A 14599-nucleotide genomic window follows, 5' to 3' on the forward strand; every position below is an offset into this window, starting at 1 on the left:
GATTGGCTCCATTATAAGTAGCTTCATCACATACAAACCTGGACACTATGGATTGATTATGGGTTAAGAGACCAAAGTTTAACATTGGATTATTTAACCTACAAGTAACCCGTAGAATCCAGATTTGCATGTTGGAAAACTACCTACAGTTGGGCTGATTATAGGTTGCATATTCAGATCAGAAACAGCTTGCACCTAGCACACAACATACAAATGGGCTGTTTAACACCATTTGTAACAGGGGCTACCAAGTTTTAGTTTTGAAACCACTTAATGGGAAGATTAAGAGTTATTTCTTGATGCAGGTCAGCTGTGGGGAAGTTAACCCTACTTTTTGAGATCTTTGCATCAGGATCATGGAGAGTGAGGGCAAGATTATTAAAAATAATTATATTAGTGCAGCTTTTTGGCCAGAGAAAGGAGAAGAGCCTATAGCTCATAAAAGCCATCAGAGATTTTGTTTGTCACAGGTCTTATATTCATAGAGATGACTATTTTTTTAAAGACTGCTTTTAAGGATACAACTGAATTTGGAACAACATTTAATAATAGCTGGAGAGTTTTTATTTACGTATATAAAATACTTGGTTTAAGAAGTTACATAACAAAGCCTTAAATTCAGGCATCTCGTAAGCAGTTATCAGTGTGAGGGCTGATAGGAGAATATATTTATAGTAAAACAATTGCAATAGACTGAGTGCTTGAAATATCTACCAACAAGAACATCTCTAATAGTATGACCTTCTTTATAATGGTTGTACTGCATCTTCATTTTCTCAGGTACTGGCTACTACATTTGACCCATTCTTGGGTGGTAGAACCTTTGATGAGGTTTTGGTAGATCACTTCTGTGAAGAGTTCAGGACTAAGTATAAACTGAATGTAAAGGACAATCCTCGAGCACTGCTGCGTTTGTACCAGGAGTGTGAAAAACTGAAGAAACTCATGAGTGCCAATGCTTCAGATCTTCCCATGAACATAGAATGTTTCATGAATGACATTGATGTCTCTAGCAAGATGAATAGGTATTGTATTCAGTGATATAAAGCTTAAGTCAAGTGGTAGCCATTTCTACTTGTGATATTTAACAGAGTTTCCTCCTTTAAATAGGGCTCAGTTTGAACAGTTGTGTGCATCTCTTCTGGCCAGAGTAGAACCTCCTTTGAGAGCAGTGATGGAACAAGCTAGTAAGTTTGGATCCCTATATTTTAACATCTTAGATGCCTGTTTGCAATCTAGGGTTCATAAGCAACTAATTAAATATTCTCACATTGGTACCTCCCTATATAGCCCTTTATGGGGTTTGTGTATACAAAGAACGAGTTTCGTAGCTGTTTAGATCCTTACGTAGCTAAAATAGCAGCATTCATATGCAAGAGGGAAAGTATCTGCAAAATGTGCAGCTGTAGAATAATATCTTTAGTGGAAAAATTCTTAAGTGAAGAAACAAAGAGTGAAACAGCCCAGTGAGGATAGTATGCCCAGCAGTAATAGAATGTTGGCTGACTGTTGGAGAGGATGAGAGTGTGAATGGAAAAGTTGGAGAGAAACTGGAATGTAGTATCTTGGAAGACAGCGCAACTGGCTGTTCCATAACATTTTATTTCAAATATGTATTATTGTGCAAATTAACACCTGTAGTAGCCTTATATCTATGCTTTTATATGCACCATCTATATACGTCACTTTACCAAGAGACTTAAGGAGTCCATCACATACATCTGAATTGCCTTAGTTCCAATAAGGCAGAGAGGCAAGAGTTCATGCCCTGTGGAATGAACTCTCAGGCCTCCCTGCTGACATGTTTAAGGTGTTGACATCTGCTAACTTCGGTATTGTATAGCTGTGTTTCAAACCTTCATAAACTGCTTTGGGATTTTTCTATGTGAAGTGGTAAATACTGCTAATCAGAATAGGGAAGTGAACCCATTCTATGTGAAAGGAGAAAAAGAAAAGATGCGAGGAAAGAGATGCTAGAAGGAGAGGTAAAAGAAGAGGGAGGAAGAGCCATAAATATTGGCAGGTAGATTTGTTCTTAACATTGATGGAGGCAAAATCATGAGCAGAGAGTGAGAAAGGGAAAGTGGGGGATTGCAGGTTATAAAGAAAAAAGTATTAAAGGTAGAGAAGAGGCTCTTCCTACGTATGGATTTGGTATGAATCGGGGAGGTGAAGTAGTGTTTAAGCAGTTCAGTTCAGTAGTAAAAGAAAAGGGAGTGCAGTGTGAATTTACAGTGACCACAGTCTCACAACATTTTGTTTTATTCCAGAGGTGTTTCAGCTCAGTGAGAATATGAATGGAGATGAGGAATGGAGTAATAAAACAGGGCTGGGATGAGAGTGATCATTAGTTCATTGTGAGAGCAGGGCAAATATGTCAAACCAGTATGAAGACGTTTCCCTAGCTATTATGGGGCCACCTTTAAGTTTTTACAGCACCTTCAACTTGTGCAGCAGACTGCTTTAAATTAATTTTTGTTTATGGTATTTATATGCTATGTGGATAAAATACTTCTTTGCCTAGTCTCCCAATAGCCACAGTGCTCAGCAGTGGCTGTCGATTAATCTTCTTTAGACATTGTCTGCAGTTAAAGCATAACCTGGATGTTGGCTAGCATCTAATAAGAACTTTTTTTGTTTAGAAAGACTTGTATTGCTTTTCCTAATCATGGTTCATTATTGTAAAAGAATATAGCAAAACAAGTGAGACCTGCAACAAAGTGTACAGTGTGAAATGCTGCAATTCAGGATTCTGGCCACTCCAGTCTGTTCTCTCGTCCCAACATCAGTCAGCGTTCCATAGCTACTGAGTACACAAAGTCCTCATTGGGCAGTTTTTCAAGTACTTCCATAGTTAAGGAGGTATCTGAAAGATGTTCTAAACATCTTGTTGTATTTCCACAGACCTTCAGGTTTCCTTCACACATCATGCCTTCTTGTGCCTCAGAAGTCTAGTTTTGATTAAGTAAGCAATAAAACTTACAGTCAATATCAGAAATAGAAGAAACCTGGTCTGTGGTTGAGGCGTTTTAGTTACAATATGGTTGTCTGTTAATGACCTCAGTGCTGGGGCAGTTTGGTATAGGAACAGGTACTCATTTATATAAGGGTCATCACCTTTAATTGGATCAGAATTAAACTGGGAAGCCAGTGCAACCAGCCAGCAGTGTTGTTCTGACAAGTCCTGAACCCATAATGTCCCTATACCAATCCATGGTGTGATCACTCTTGGAATACTGTGAACAGTCCGCTCACTACACCCTAAAGGAGATATTGTAGAGCTGGAACAAAGCTCTTGTGGTGACTGGATAAACTCCTAGAAAATGTTGGACCTTCTTTGTAAACACTGAGATGTATGCTTTATTACTGGTAGGTTTTCCCAATAACTTTATACAGTCAGATGGTGTTGGGGGCAAGCTTTATGAATACCTGAACTGACAGAAAGATGAGTAAGAGGACCCTGGATCAAATTTTGCTTTCCTTTGTACTTTGGGCACATCACAAAAAGGCAAGGCTCACTGTGGAAGACAATGCTAGGGAAGGCCAAAGGCAGAAGAAGAAGACGGACAAATATGAGATGGATTGACTCCATGAAGAAATCTACATCCTTGTGTATACAAGAGTGTAAAGGACAGAACATTGTAGAGTGCATTCATTAAATATCCCTACTATTCATCTTCTTTCCCAGCATTTCCTTTTATTTCTCACAGATCTCCTGCCAGACAGCTTCATAGGATGACTCTTGTTCTAGTATTATGAGAGAGGGGGATAATGTCTTCCACATTTTCTGCACCTTTCATAATTTCTGCACTTTTCCTAACACAATGATACCATTTTTGGTGTATGGTGACCAGAAATGTACACAGTATTCTAAGTATGGTTGCACTATAGAGTTGTATAAGGGAAATAATGATCTTGGCAGTTTTTGTTTCAATTCTTTCCAGCCCCTCTGCAAAGAGAAAGAGAGAATCCCTCTTTCCTCCCTCTCTCTCTCTCTCTCTCTCACACACACACACACAATACTGTAATCTGCAGGATTTTTCCCTTCACTTATGAAAGTAAATTGTGTGCCTGTTGTTTCCTAGAACTGCAGCGTGAAGATATATACAGTATAGAAATAGTAGGTGGAGCAACTCGAATCCCAGCTGTGAAGGAGCATATCTGTAAATTCTTCTGTAAAGAGATAAGTACCACACTCAATGCAGATGAAGCTGTTGCAAGGGGCTGTGCATTACAGGTAAATTTACTTAACAGTGTTAATTAGTCAGCAGTATTAGAGTTTGAGTTATATGAGTCATGGTTTGACAAAAAGAAGAATGCTAGAATCACATCGGAGGTCAAGGCCTTCATAGTAAAAAATAAAGCTTGTGTTTTGTTACTGGAAAGGGCATGCATTATTTCTAAGGTGGAACAACTAGGCTCTCTTTGAACAAGTAGGATCTTTTTGTAAGCTGTGTCATCATATGAGAGATTGAAATGTAGTTAATACTTCATATAAATGGGAACCAGGTATATAACAGTGTCCCGTGATCTCTTTTCCAGTGTGCAATTCTTTCTCCAGCATTTAAAGTCCGTGAATTTTCCATCACAGATGTTGTTCCTTACTCAGTTACTCTGAGGTGGCAGTCATCTTATGAGGAAGGAACAGGGTAAGTGTTTTCAGAGTAAAGGGCATAAAAGCACCAAGTAGACAGTTAGTGTGTCTAAATATCAGTAAATTGGTGGGTTAGATTTGTAATTTATAGTGCAACACATTTCTAGGCATGTTAATTGGATAACTTATAAATGGGTGAGTCAGCAGGTTTTTAATATACAAATTTTCTTTAATTCCGCTTCCCATTTTGTGTAATGACATAGTCATGTGAAAATTCCTTCTCACAGTAAGAGTAATATTGCAGTGTTCCAGAAAACATTATGTAAACTCTCACCCAAACAGCTAGGGATTGTTTTACTCTACCCATTTTTAGGGAGGAAAATTAGGACAAGAACAGAGTCACAAATATATTTGCCATAATCACCATAGGAAGCATTCCTTTTCTCCTCTAGAGAAACAGTGCTGAAACCCTGTGACATAGACAAAAGTCACCCCATCATTTTACTTGTGAGCTTGTAGGCCAGCCTTGGAGTGGGAAAGCAGAATACCATGCTAGATATCAGCATTACTTGGGGTATTTTTTGAAACTTGGCATAACCAGGAAGAGAACACTCTGAAGAACTAAAATTGATAAAGATTTTTTTGGCTCATCTCTGGAAGCTTTCACACTTAAAGCAATTTACCTGGCAATCCCTTCCAGTTTTAATTGTGTCCCTTTTATTTTCTGTAGTGAATGTGAAGTCTTCAGCAAAAATCATGCTGCTCCATTCTCAAAAGTTATTACTTTCCACAAGAAGGAGCCCTTTGAGCTGGAAGCATTTTATACTCATCCACATGATGTTCCTTATCCAGATACAAGAATAGGTAAAATATTTTCTTTGAGCATGACAATACAGTCTGTTCTAAGTCTGAAAGAGAAACACAAGTTCAAAGTTTTTCTGAGAGTGATGAACTTGTTACTTAGCTCTTGAAATATGTAGGTCTGGATTCAGGGACAGAAGTATGGTCTTGATTAAATATTTAAAAGTATTATAAGATAATATGCAACTGAAATAATTCCCCATGAGGAACAATAGGGAATTCATTGAAAAATTCTTGGATAAGCTATTTCCTATGCAAGTATGCATATTTTTGAACAGAGGTTCTAGAATATCATCTCAAACTCAGAAAGTTAGGGAAGTTTTCAAAACCAGTTTGTAATACGGTATAGGGTGTCTGCCATCCAAGAGAAAGTCAGACATTTCGCTTGGATTCCAGCTTCATTAGTTTTTCAGCTGATAATTGATTCAATTGCTCAGAGACCATATAGGAGACTATCAAGATCTCCAGTGAAAAGAACTACAGTTACAAATGAGCAATTGATTTTGCATGTGATTTCCCTGACACTTTTAAAAACAAAACCGAACCCACTGGTCTCATTTAGAAACTATATATGTTTATAATCCTGCTTTAAGTTAATTGGATGATGACTCTTACATACATGATAGATAAATTGTGGTAAGGAATTTTTGTCAAAATACCTAATTTAGGATAATGGCCTGCTGGCACGGCCACTATTGCTGCTATGTCACCTCCTTTCCAGCTGTAGCTTTTTGACAGGAAAGCAAACAGACAACCGGTATTGCTGACCAGCAATAGAAAAGTACACTGCCCAGAGAGCCCTACATTGGGCTAAAAGTTGCCGATATGTAAATTCAAAACTAAATATATAAATAAAAAGTCAGCAGCCGCACAACATCTCTCCAAGTCATATTTAATCTGAAAGATGCCAGTGTTCATCCATGTGTGTCTTTTAATGTGTTTATAAAAATGGCCAGTCATGCAGTAACTGGGAATGAAGCTATGAATCCTTTCCTGATATGCTTAGCACAAGGAAACAAACCACTGCCCTCTGTGTGTTTTTATATTGTATAGGTCATTTTGTTATTCAAAATGTTGGGCCTCAACATGATGGGGACAATTCAAAAGTGAAGGTTAAAGTACGTGTTAATGTCCACGGAATCTTCAGTGTGGCTAATGCATCTGTAATAGAGAAGCAAAGTATAGATGGTGATTCCAACGATGTAGCTATGGATACAGAACTGCCATGTAAGAATCAAAGCAGAGATGAACTGGTATGTAAAACCCCAAGCTCCTTTTGAAACTGCAATTAAAAATATTATCCTGCAGTTAGTGCTAAGTATTTATCTATGGAAACTCACTGTCCAGCTATTTAATAATTTCATTAGTGGGGGTAGATAGTCTTTAAAAATACTATTTTATGATGTACTGACAATTCTACATGGGTCAGTTATAGAACTTAAACTCTGATAAGCCTTTTAGCCTTACTGTTATTCCAGAGTTGTATAATTTCATCATTTTGCTCCCTTCAGCTTTTTTGGCTAGTCAGTGAATTTCTGCTGTGATCCTTCTTTTGATTTTTCTTTCTCTTCAATCTATGGCTTGTAACTGTTACATGGGTGCTAACATTTTTCTGTTTCTTTCACTCCATTACCCAAAGAAATACTGTCTTGGTAAAGCAGAAATGCCCTGATTCAAAAACAAACCCTCAAGTCATATACATTTATACTTTATTTGGATTTAACTTATTTTCCCAAATAGATTTCCATTTGTAGAGTGCATCTTGAGTGCATGTTTGACCTTCTATAAATGTTAGGTTTTATAGAATATATTTTAACATATTATAATGAAGCTCAGCAACTCATGCCGACATGTTTCTCTTTGAGGCATGGAAGTACCTTGAGTAGCTGAGACTGAATTTTGTTTTTTAGGCTACTGCAGTTATAAAAGTTACTTAAGATATGGTCCTGGCTAGAATACACCAAAGAATAAAGAATACTTTATTCAGTACAAAAGTGATGCTTTTTAATGCCTAAGACCTGTTTCCCATGGAACACCTACTAATTATCTTCTATTTTTACTATGGTGCTTGTTAGCAATTACCTTTCATAATTGAGGATGAATCCCTCGACAATGAGGATGAGGTTTGTTATACGCATAGTATTAAGTAGGCTTAAGATAGCAAAGCTTCCCCCCTCACCCCAGTTCCTTTTCTGAGTAAACAAAAAAAGATAGAACTAAGTAACAATTTCAGAAAAGGAAGATTTTTAAGAACTTGGCAGTAGTTAAGCATTTTAGAAGTAGAATACTCTTACGTGTTTTCATCTTTTAATATCCCGGTTAGGAATATGAAGTTGAATCCAAACATGCTATGACATGTTGAGTATTGAAATATATTTGATACTGCACATTTTTACCAGAAAACTTGCTTCTAATTCAGTTGCTGGCTGAATGTTTATAACCAGGTATTACACTAAGCATGTTGTTGGTGCCAGTGTGCACATGCAAAACTACTAAAAACATTCAAAAATATTTGTCTAAATTTATTATTGAGTACTAGAATTCTATGTGCAGGATAAATGCTGCACTATCCTGAGTGCTAATTCTGTACTCCTGTGTGAATCTTTATACTGTAAGGTGATTGGCTTCTGAATCTAGTTTCAACTATGCTATGGATTATTTCTGGTATTTGTTCTACTGCCTTTCTCCTGCCTATCACTGGAAATAATCTTAAATTGCCATTATTTAACACGATGTTTTCTTTTAACTATGATAGAGGAGATCTTTCTCACTTTTATATTATGTTTATCTGGATTGTATTTGTAGTTCTTCAATATTGTTGCAACATTTTATGTTGATGTGATCAGGTTATTTCTAAACTGTCATAACAATTGTAGATTTATAAATTTAAATCTGGTATAATATAAAAGAATGCTTGACCCAATGTCTGTCTTCATTTGGGTTATTTGGTTGAATCCCCTTATCCTGTTGCATACTGTCTTCCAGTTCTTCCATACGATCTTCCAATATTTCAGTATTTCATTTCCAGTGTTATTTTCCCTCCATTAGATAATTAGTGATCAAGAATATTCTTTTTTTACTTACCTTGTTGAAAGAATGCTTCAAAAATATTATCACATATTCTTGTCATAATTAAAATAGACTAGACAAGGAAAATGTTTGGTGTGCCTTAAGGTCCAAACACTAGTTAGATCAGGAATGCAGAAACTCATAGAGCCAGATTCCATTTTAGAAATTTCAGGAACCACATTCCAATGGTCAGGAGGGTCAATACAAAATGAGCGGACCAAAGCTCACTTGGTACATTCTGGAATAAATCTCTTCATGCTGGTGCCTGAGCCTTGGGAGAGGCATTTCAGCCTTCTAGAAAGGGTGGGAGGGTCAGGGTTTTGAAAAGCTAGGAAGCCAGCAAATGATCTGTGACTGGGACAAAAGAGATGTAGACAGATGGAAGGGCCATGGCCTTTTGAGAGACCCTGGTCCAGAGATTCTGCAGGCCTGATTTAGATACAGTGTTTCGATTTTTTATTTTTATTTTTTAGTAATGATGTTTGTGAAAGCTGCTGCATAGTTGACGAGAATAAGAAATCCTTCTGTCAAGTTTAATGGAGAGAGTTGTTTTTTACAGGCTAAAATGCAGGTTGATCAAGATGATGGTAATCATAAGAACCAAACTGAACAGAATCAAACAGATGAAGAAGTTGATCATATAGGAGCTGAAGGAAAGGTCAGTATGAAATAACTAAAGACATTATAGAACATGGTTCACTGTCTTCTGGTATTGCTAAGAAATGTTAGAAAAATACTCTTGTTGTGTTCTGCCATGACTTACTTAAATATAGGGAGGTGTTTTGATATTGTGGAATTTTTATTAAATGTGCATTCAAAGGCTAATAGGCTTCCTGTTGATCCTATGACATGAGGAATTAGGATTTTCTTGCACAGCCCCTATAGAAAATGTTGTCCTGGCTATTCTTTGGCTGCTAATCTAAAGCACCTCTGAGCGGATTTTCTTTGCAAGCAATGCTTGAAAGTAGCTTCCTTGCTTGACCTGTAGCATCTGCAGCCATTAGTTTTATTCTTTTTCCATTCTTTCATTTCAAAATTAACAAGAAGCCAAGAACAGATGGTGACTGCAGATAGTATTAATGATATAGAATGTGCAGAAATTATAGTGTTGCATGAGTTGACACTACATTTAAGGGTACTGGGCTCAAGTATTCTAAATTGTTAATAGGTATTTCAATTTCTCACTCTGCAGACTGCTTCAGGTGACAAGCTTGATACAAATCAATCTGGCAAAGTTAAAGCGAAGATCAAGAGTATTGATCTACCTATCCAGGTCAACCTATACCGACAAGTGGGGCAGGACCTTATTAATTGCTACATTGAAAATGAGGTAACACAGAATTTTTTTGTTTTCATGTTTGTGATTCTAGTTGCCTCAATCCTGGGTTAAATAAAGGAATGATAAGAAATAGAGTTGTCATTGTGAATCATGTATCTTCTTACAAATGAATATAATACATTGTTCTGTTTTATGTATATAATGCAAGTTTATCTGTCAGGTTTAGGGGAAATGACAGTGCTGTGGGTTCAGGTCAAAAAACTGGAAAATTTCCAAAAACACGAACAGAAAACTTAACCTCATTCTACATACAAGGTTTAAACTCATCCTATTAATTTGGTGTTCTTACAGGGGAAGATGATGATGCAAGATAAGTTGGAGAAGGAAAAAAATGATGCCAAAAATGCTGTTGAAGAATATGTGTATGATCTGAGGGACAAGCTATGTGGGGTCTATGACAAATTCATCACTGAAGATGTAAGAACTGTACATTTATAACAGGGGGAATCTGCTCAGTTAGCAAGAATAGTTAAATTTAAAAAAACACTGCTGGAATAAGACCAGTACAGTAGATTGGCTCCAGATTTTGTCATAAGGGCATTGACTCTCAGGCCTACAGGCCAAAATTGGCCCACCTGGTGGCCCAATCTGACACTCCAGGATTTCTCAGACTGCCCCACCCTTCTCCTGATTCCTCCCCCTTTGTTCAGTGAACAATCATTTAGTGGTTTGCCAGCTTTTTCCTGGTCTGAAAGCTCAAAACGACTCTTCTGTGTCTTCGTTACTGACATTAAGAGCTTTGAGCTAAAATAGCTTGGTATTTTGGCTTTAACCTTTTGTTCTGCCCTGCACTAGAATGTGGCATTAAAGAGCTTATCCAAAATCCTGACTGAAAGGGATCCGAAGCTGCTGAAATGAAGCCACTGAAATCAGTGAAATAAGTTAATATTCTGTCTTTTTTTCATATTGATATGAGTCACTTTGCGAGTCAAGAGTGGGATAGAAGTGCTGTGTGTGTGTGTTAGCAAATATATCTTACTGTTTGCTTCCAAGCCCAATTCAAGGTGTTCATACTTGCCTTTAAAGCCTTCTGTGACTCAGGTCCTACATACCTGAAGGAGTGTATCTCCCCAGATTTTATTTTTATTTATTTATTAAAACATTTTTATGCCGCCCCATTCGCCGAAGCCTCGGGGCGGCTTACAACATAGATAAAACAATAAGTTAAAATCCATATAAAATAATCTTAATTAAAACACACATTATAAAATAAGCCGCCAGATCAACTTACCTGTTTCTTCAAATCTTCTGATGATGAATTCCTGTACCAGGGAAATCATGTGTAGAAACTAGGCAGAGGGAGGTTTTTTAATGGCTCCCATTATCTGGAATGCTCTCTCCATTGAAGCTTCCCTTTTGCTGACATTACCATCATTTTAGTGTCAGATCAAAATTTACTAATTTACTTGGGCATTTTAAAGCATAATGTTCTTAACTTTACTTGGGTTACCTTTTATGCCTGTGATTTTTTTTATTGTAATGTTGTTTTATGTATGCCCTTTCATTATATTTATTTAGTTGCTACATTTTTACTGCCCTGATATTTACATGAAAGATGGGTTTAAAATACTTTTAATAAATAAAATTTAAAGTTGGCTTTTTGAAATACTAAAAGGCATCTATTAACATGATATTAGTAAATTGTCATTCATTTTAGAAGGAAAGGTCATCCTCAATAGTTTCTTTTTCATTTCATAACCACACCAGAACTGCAAATCTCATAAATTTGTGCACCTTTAACTCTCAATCATGTCCATTTTATTATTTTTGTTTATTTATTAAAACATTTCTATGCTGCCCCTTGCCAAAGACCCTGTCAGTTTAGTAATTTCTGTAAGTTTCAGTATCACAGTAATGTCATATGTGTATTTGCAAAGAAAAAATACTGGTTTGTATCTACATAAGTATAGCTTTAAGTGTACTAAATTTTAACTGTATTAGAGCACTTGAGTACAGACTAAACTGAATTAGCAAGGTATTTCTGAGGCAGAAGCTTACATGGAATTATGGGCTTCCTACATTACTTGACTAATTAACCATTAGACTTAATTTACTTAGCTTTATACCTTGCTCTGTTGTCCTCGTTCTAGCAGGGTTAGACAGTATGCCAGCCTTGATTCAAAAAGTGTAGGAGGTAACTAAAATAAGAAAGGTGTTTTTGAAGTTCTTGTAACAAACAAAACTCAATTCCTGCTATCTGTTTGTGCACAAGACAGTTGGCAATCCCCAGTTCACAGTTTCATATGGGTGGTAGCTTGCTGCCGTTTCTGACAGTTCAATCCCTACCTGTGCTGTTTGTTTTTCCTTTCTTATGATCCACTGTAGAATTCAGGATTCCTTGTAATACACATATTTGTGTATTCATGTAATTTCTTCATGTTATTTGTAAGTTAGATAGATGAAGACATATTGCTGTTTTCAGTAACTCAACATGCCAAGACTTGATGTACTACAGTATTTTCTACTATATTTTCTAGGATTCAAGAAAGATAACTTTAATGTTGGAGGATACAGAAAACTGGCTTTATGAAGATGGAGAAGATCAACCAAAACATGTATACGTGGAAAAACTTCAGGAAATGAAAGTAAGACCTGGACTCTTTGAAATGTTATGATTGAATAGACTCTCCATTGTCCTTAATTGTAAACTCCTTTCCCTGGAGGCATGGTACTGCAGTCCTTAAACAAAAGTCAATGAAAACTGCCAAGAAATGGCAAGTTCAAGATGTCATAAATAAATTTACTAGTTCTTAAAGTTGATTAAATGGAGTAGCTACAAACACTGGGACTTTACACTGCCTTGAGTACAAACATCAGAACCTTCAATAAAGTTGTTCCTCTTCCAGTATAAAGCTAAGCCCCCACTCCATACATATGTTCATCTGGCTTCTCATAAGCATAAGCCTGATGCATTACAACCCTTACGGGTATTCTAGTATGACTATGGAAAACACAAAAGCAGGACGTTAATACCATAGCACCCTCCTGTTCATGTTCCCCAGTAGCCAGTATTAGCAGGGATCTAGGGATGGATCCTAGAATATCCATAAGAATGACATGCCTGGAGAATAATCCGTAAATCATACTCACACTCAGTGCCCTTCAGTTTGTGACATGTCCTCTTGGAGCATCACAGGCATTTCTTACCACCACCCTTCCTGTTATTCCCCTTAACTCTGTTTTACCCCAGTTACTCCTATAAATGAATACATCTGATCATTCGGTCCTTTGCTATTTTCATAACAATTGTATTCCATCTTTCTGCTGGGGAGATCAGAACAACACTGAGGCTAGTGGAAGCCAACAGCCATTTCTTGGGGATACTCTAGCTCTGGGTTTCCTGCATTGGTCAAGGGGTGTTTAACTAGATAGAGTTGCAGGGCGGCTTGCAGACAGTGACTCTAAATACACATGAAATATAGTCTTGCTAGTGTTGTGATCTACTTGTCTGGCTTTCTCAGTAACTAGTGCTTTTGCTTCTCTCATTTGCTGTGGTTGTACTTCTATGTCAGTAGGTTTTAAAACAGTTCTGTTTAATTAGAGTCAGTGTGGTGTAGTGGTTAAGAGCATAGGACTGGGACTCAGGCGATCTGGGTTCTAGTCCTTGCTCAGCCATGGAGCCAACTGGGTGACTTTGGGCCAGTCACAGACTCTCAGCCCAACCTACCTCACAGGATTGTTGTTGTGGGGATAAGATGGAGGAGGAGAATGATGTAAGCTGCCTTGAGCCCTTTGTAGGAAAAAGGCAGGATATAAAGCCAAAATAAAATAAAATAAATAAATAAATAAATAAAATAATTACTAAATAATAAATCTCAGAAACTGAATAAATAATAGAAATACTAGTCTGACATGGAGTAGACTTACTGAAATCAATGAGACTTCAGTTGTTTGATGAGTCTTGATCCAGCTTATAGAAACTTTATCCAGGTTTTCTCCCATTTTATATCAAATAATCATATAATATGCCAATATCTGTTTTTTGTTTGTAGAAATTTGGTGTTCCTATCCAGGATAGGTACATGGAACATGAAGAAAGGCCAAAGGCATTAAATGATTTGGGAAAGAAACTCCAGCTGCTTATGAAAGCCATAGAAGGATACAAAAATAAGGTAGAACCCAAGACTGCATGCCAATCCTATATATGCTTGTTCAGAAGTAAACTCCATTGATTTCTGTAGACTTCTTCCTAGATTTTCCTAGGTGTATAGGTTTTCAGGCTAATTTACTGGAACATAAGCCCGTAACTTACAGGATCATTTTAACTGCCCTGCTTAGGTTGGATTACTTAACTTTTCTGAAAGTAATTGCATCCTGGAAACCTTAGTGTTACCCTGGGTCTGCTAATAACTCTCTGTTTGTGTGATGTAGTTTTGATAACAGCATTTTGTTGTTGTTGTTGTTGTTACTTCAAGTGTGCAAAGAATGTTTTTTCAGTGGCTATAGCTTGTACACTTAGACATTAGTCATCAAATGGATGTCTGTGTGTGTGAACCAATTATACCAGGAGCACAATAGAACATCTTAAACTGTCCAGTTCCACTACACATTCACCTCTGTTGCAAGGTCTGTTGATCTGTCATTCCTGCAAGCACACCTTTATGTACCATTTCTGATCAGATTTAAGAATGTGATTTTTTCCTTAAGTAAGTGGAGCAGTACTTGAAGTCAAATTTGTGTCTTTTACTTTGAGCTCGTTTTTTGTATTGGTTTCCATCCTCTCACAGGTGAATTCA

The 14599-nt window shown here is 37.0% G+C and overlaps 1 protein-coding gene across 1 annotated transcript in view; it reads left to right on the forward strand.

Annotated features, from left to right (window-relative positions):
- HSPA4L (heat shock protein family A (Hsp70) member 4 like) overlaps positions 1-14599 on the forward strand; it is a 36235-nt gene that overhangs the window by 16341 nt on the left and 5295 nt on the right. Inside the window, exons 7-17 of the mRNA XM_044429126.1 lie at positions 781-1025; positions 1111-1187; positions 4086-4237; positions 4543-4649; positions 5325-5458; positions 6509-6708; positions 9084-9182; positions 9717-9854; positions 10155-10280; positions 12341-12448; positions 13856-13975. Of these exons, the coding sequence (XP_044285061.1) occupies positions 781-1025; positions 1111-1187; positions 4086-4237; positions 4543-4649; positions 5325-5458; positions 6509-6708; positions 9084-9182; positions 9717-9854; positions 10155-10280; positions 12341-12448; positions 13856-13975 (1506 nt within the window). The remainder of the gene's footprint in view (positions 1-780; positions 1026-1110; positions 1188-4085; positions 4238-4542; positions 4650-5324; positions 5459-6508; positions 6709-9083; positions 9183-9716; positions 9855-10154; positions 10281-12340; positions 12449-13855; positions 13976-14599) is intronic.

This window comes from Varanus komodoensis, unplaced genomic scaffold (genome assembly GCF_004798865.1).
Source record: "Varanus komodoensis strain SLA01 unplaced genomic scaffold, ASM479886v1 scaffold2, whole genome shotgun sequence".
NCBI lineage: Eukaryota > Metazoa > Chordata > Lepidosauria > Squamata > Varanidae > Varanus > Varanus komodoensis.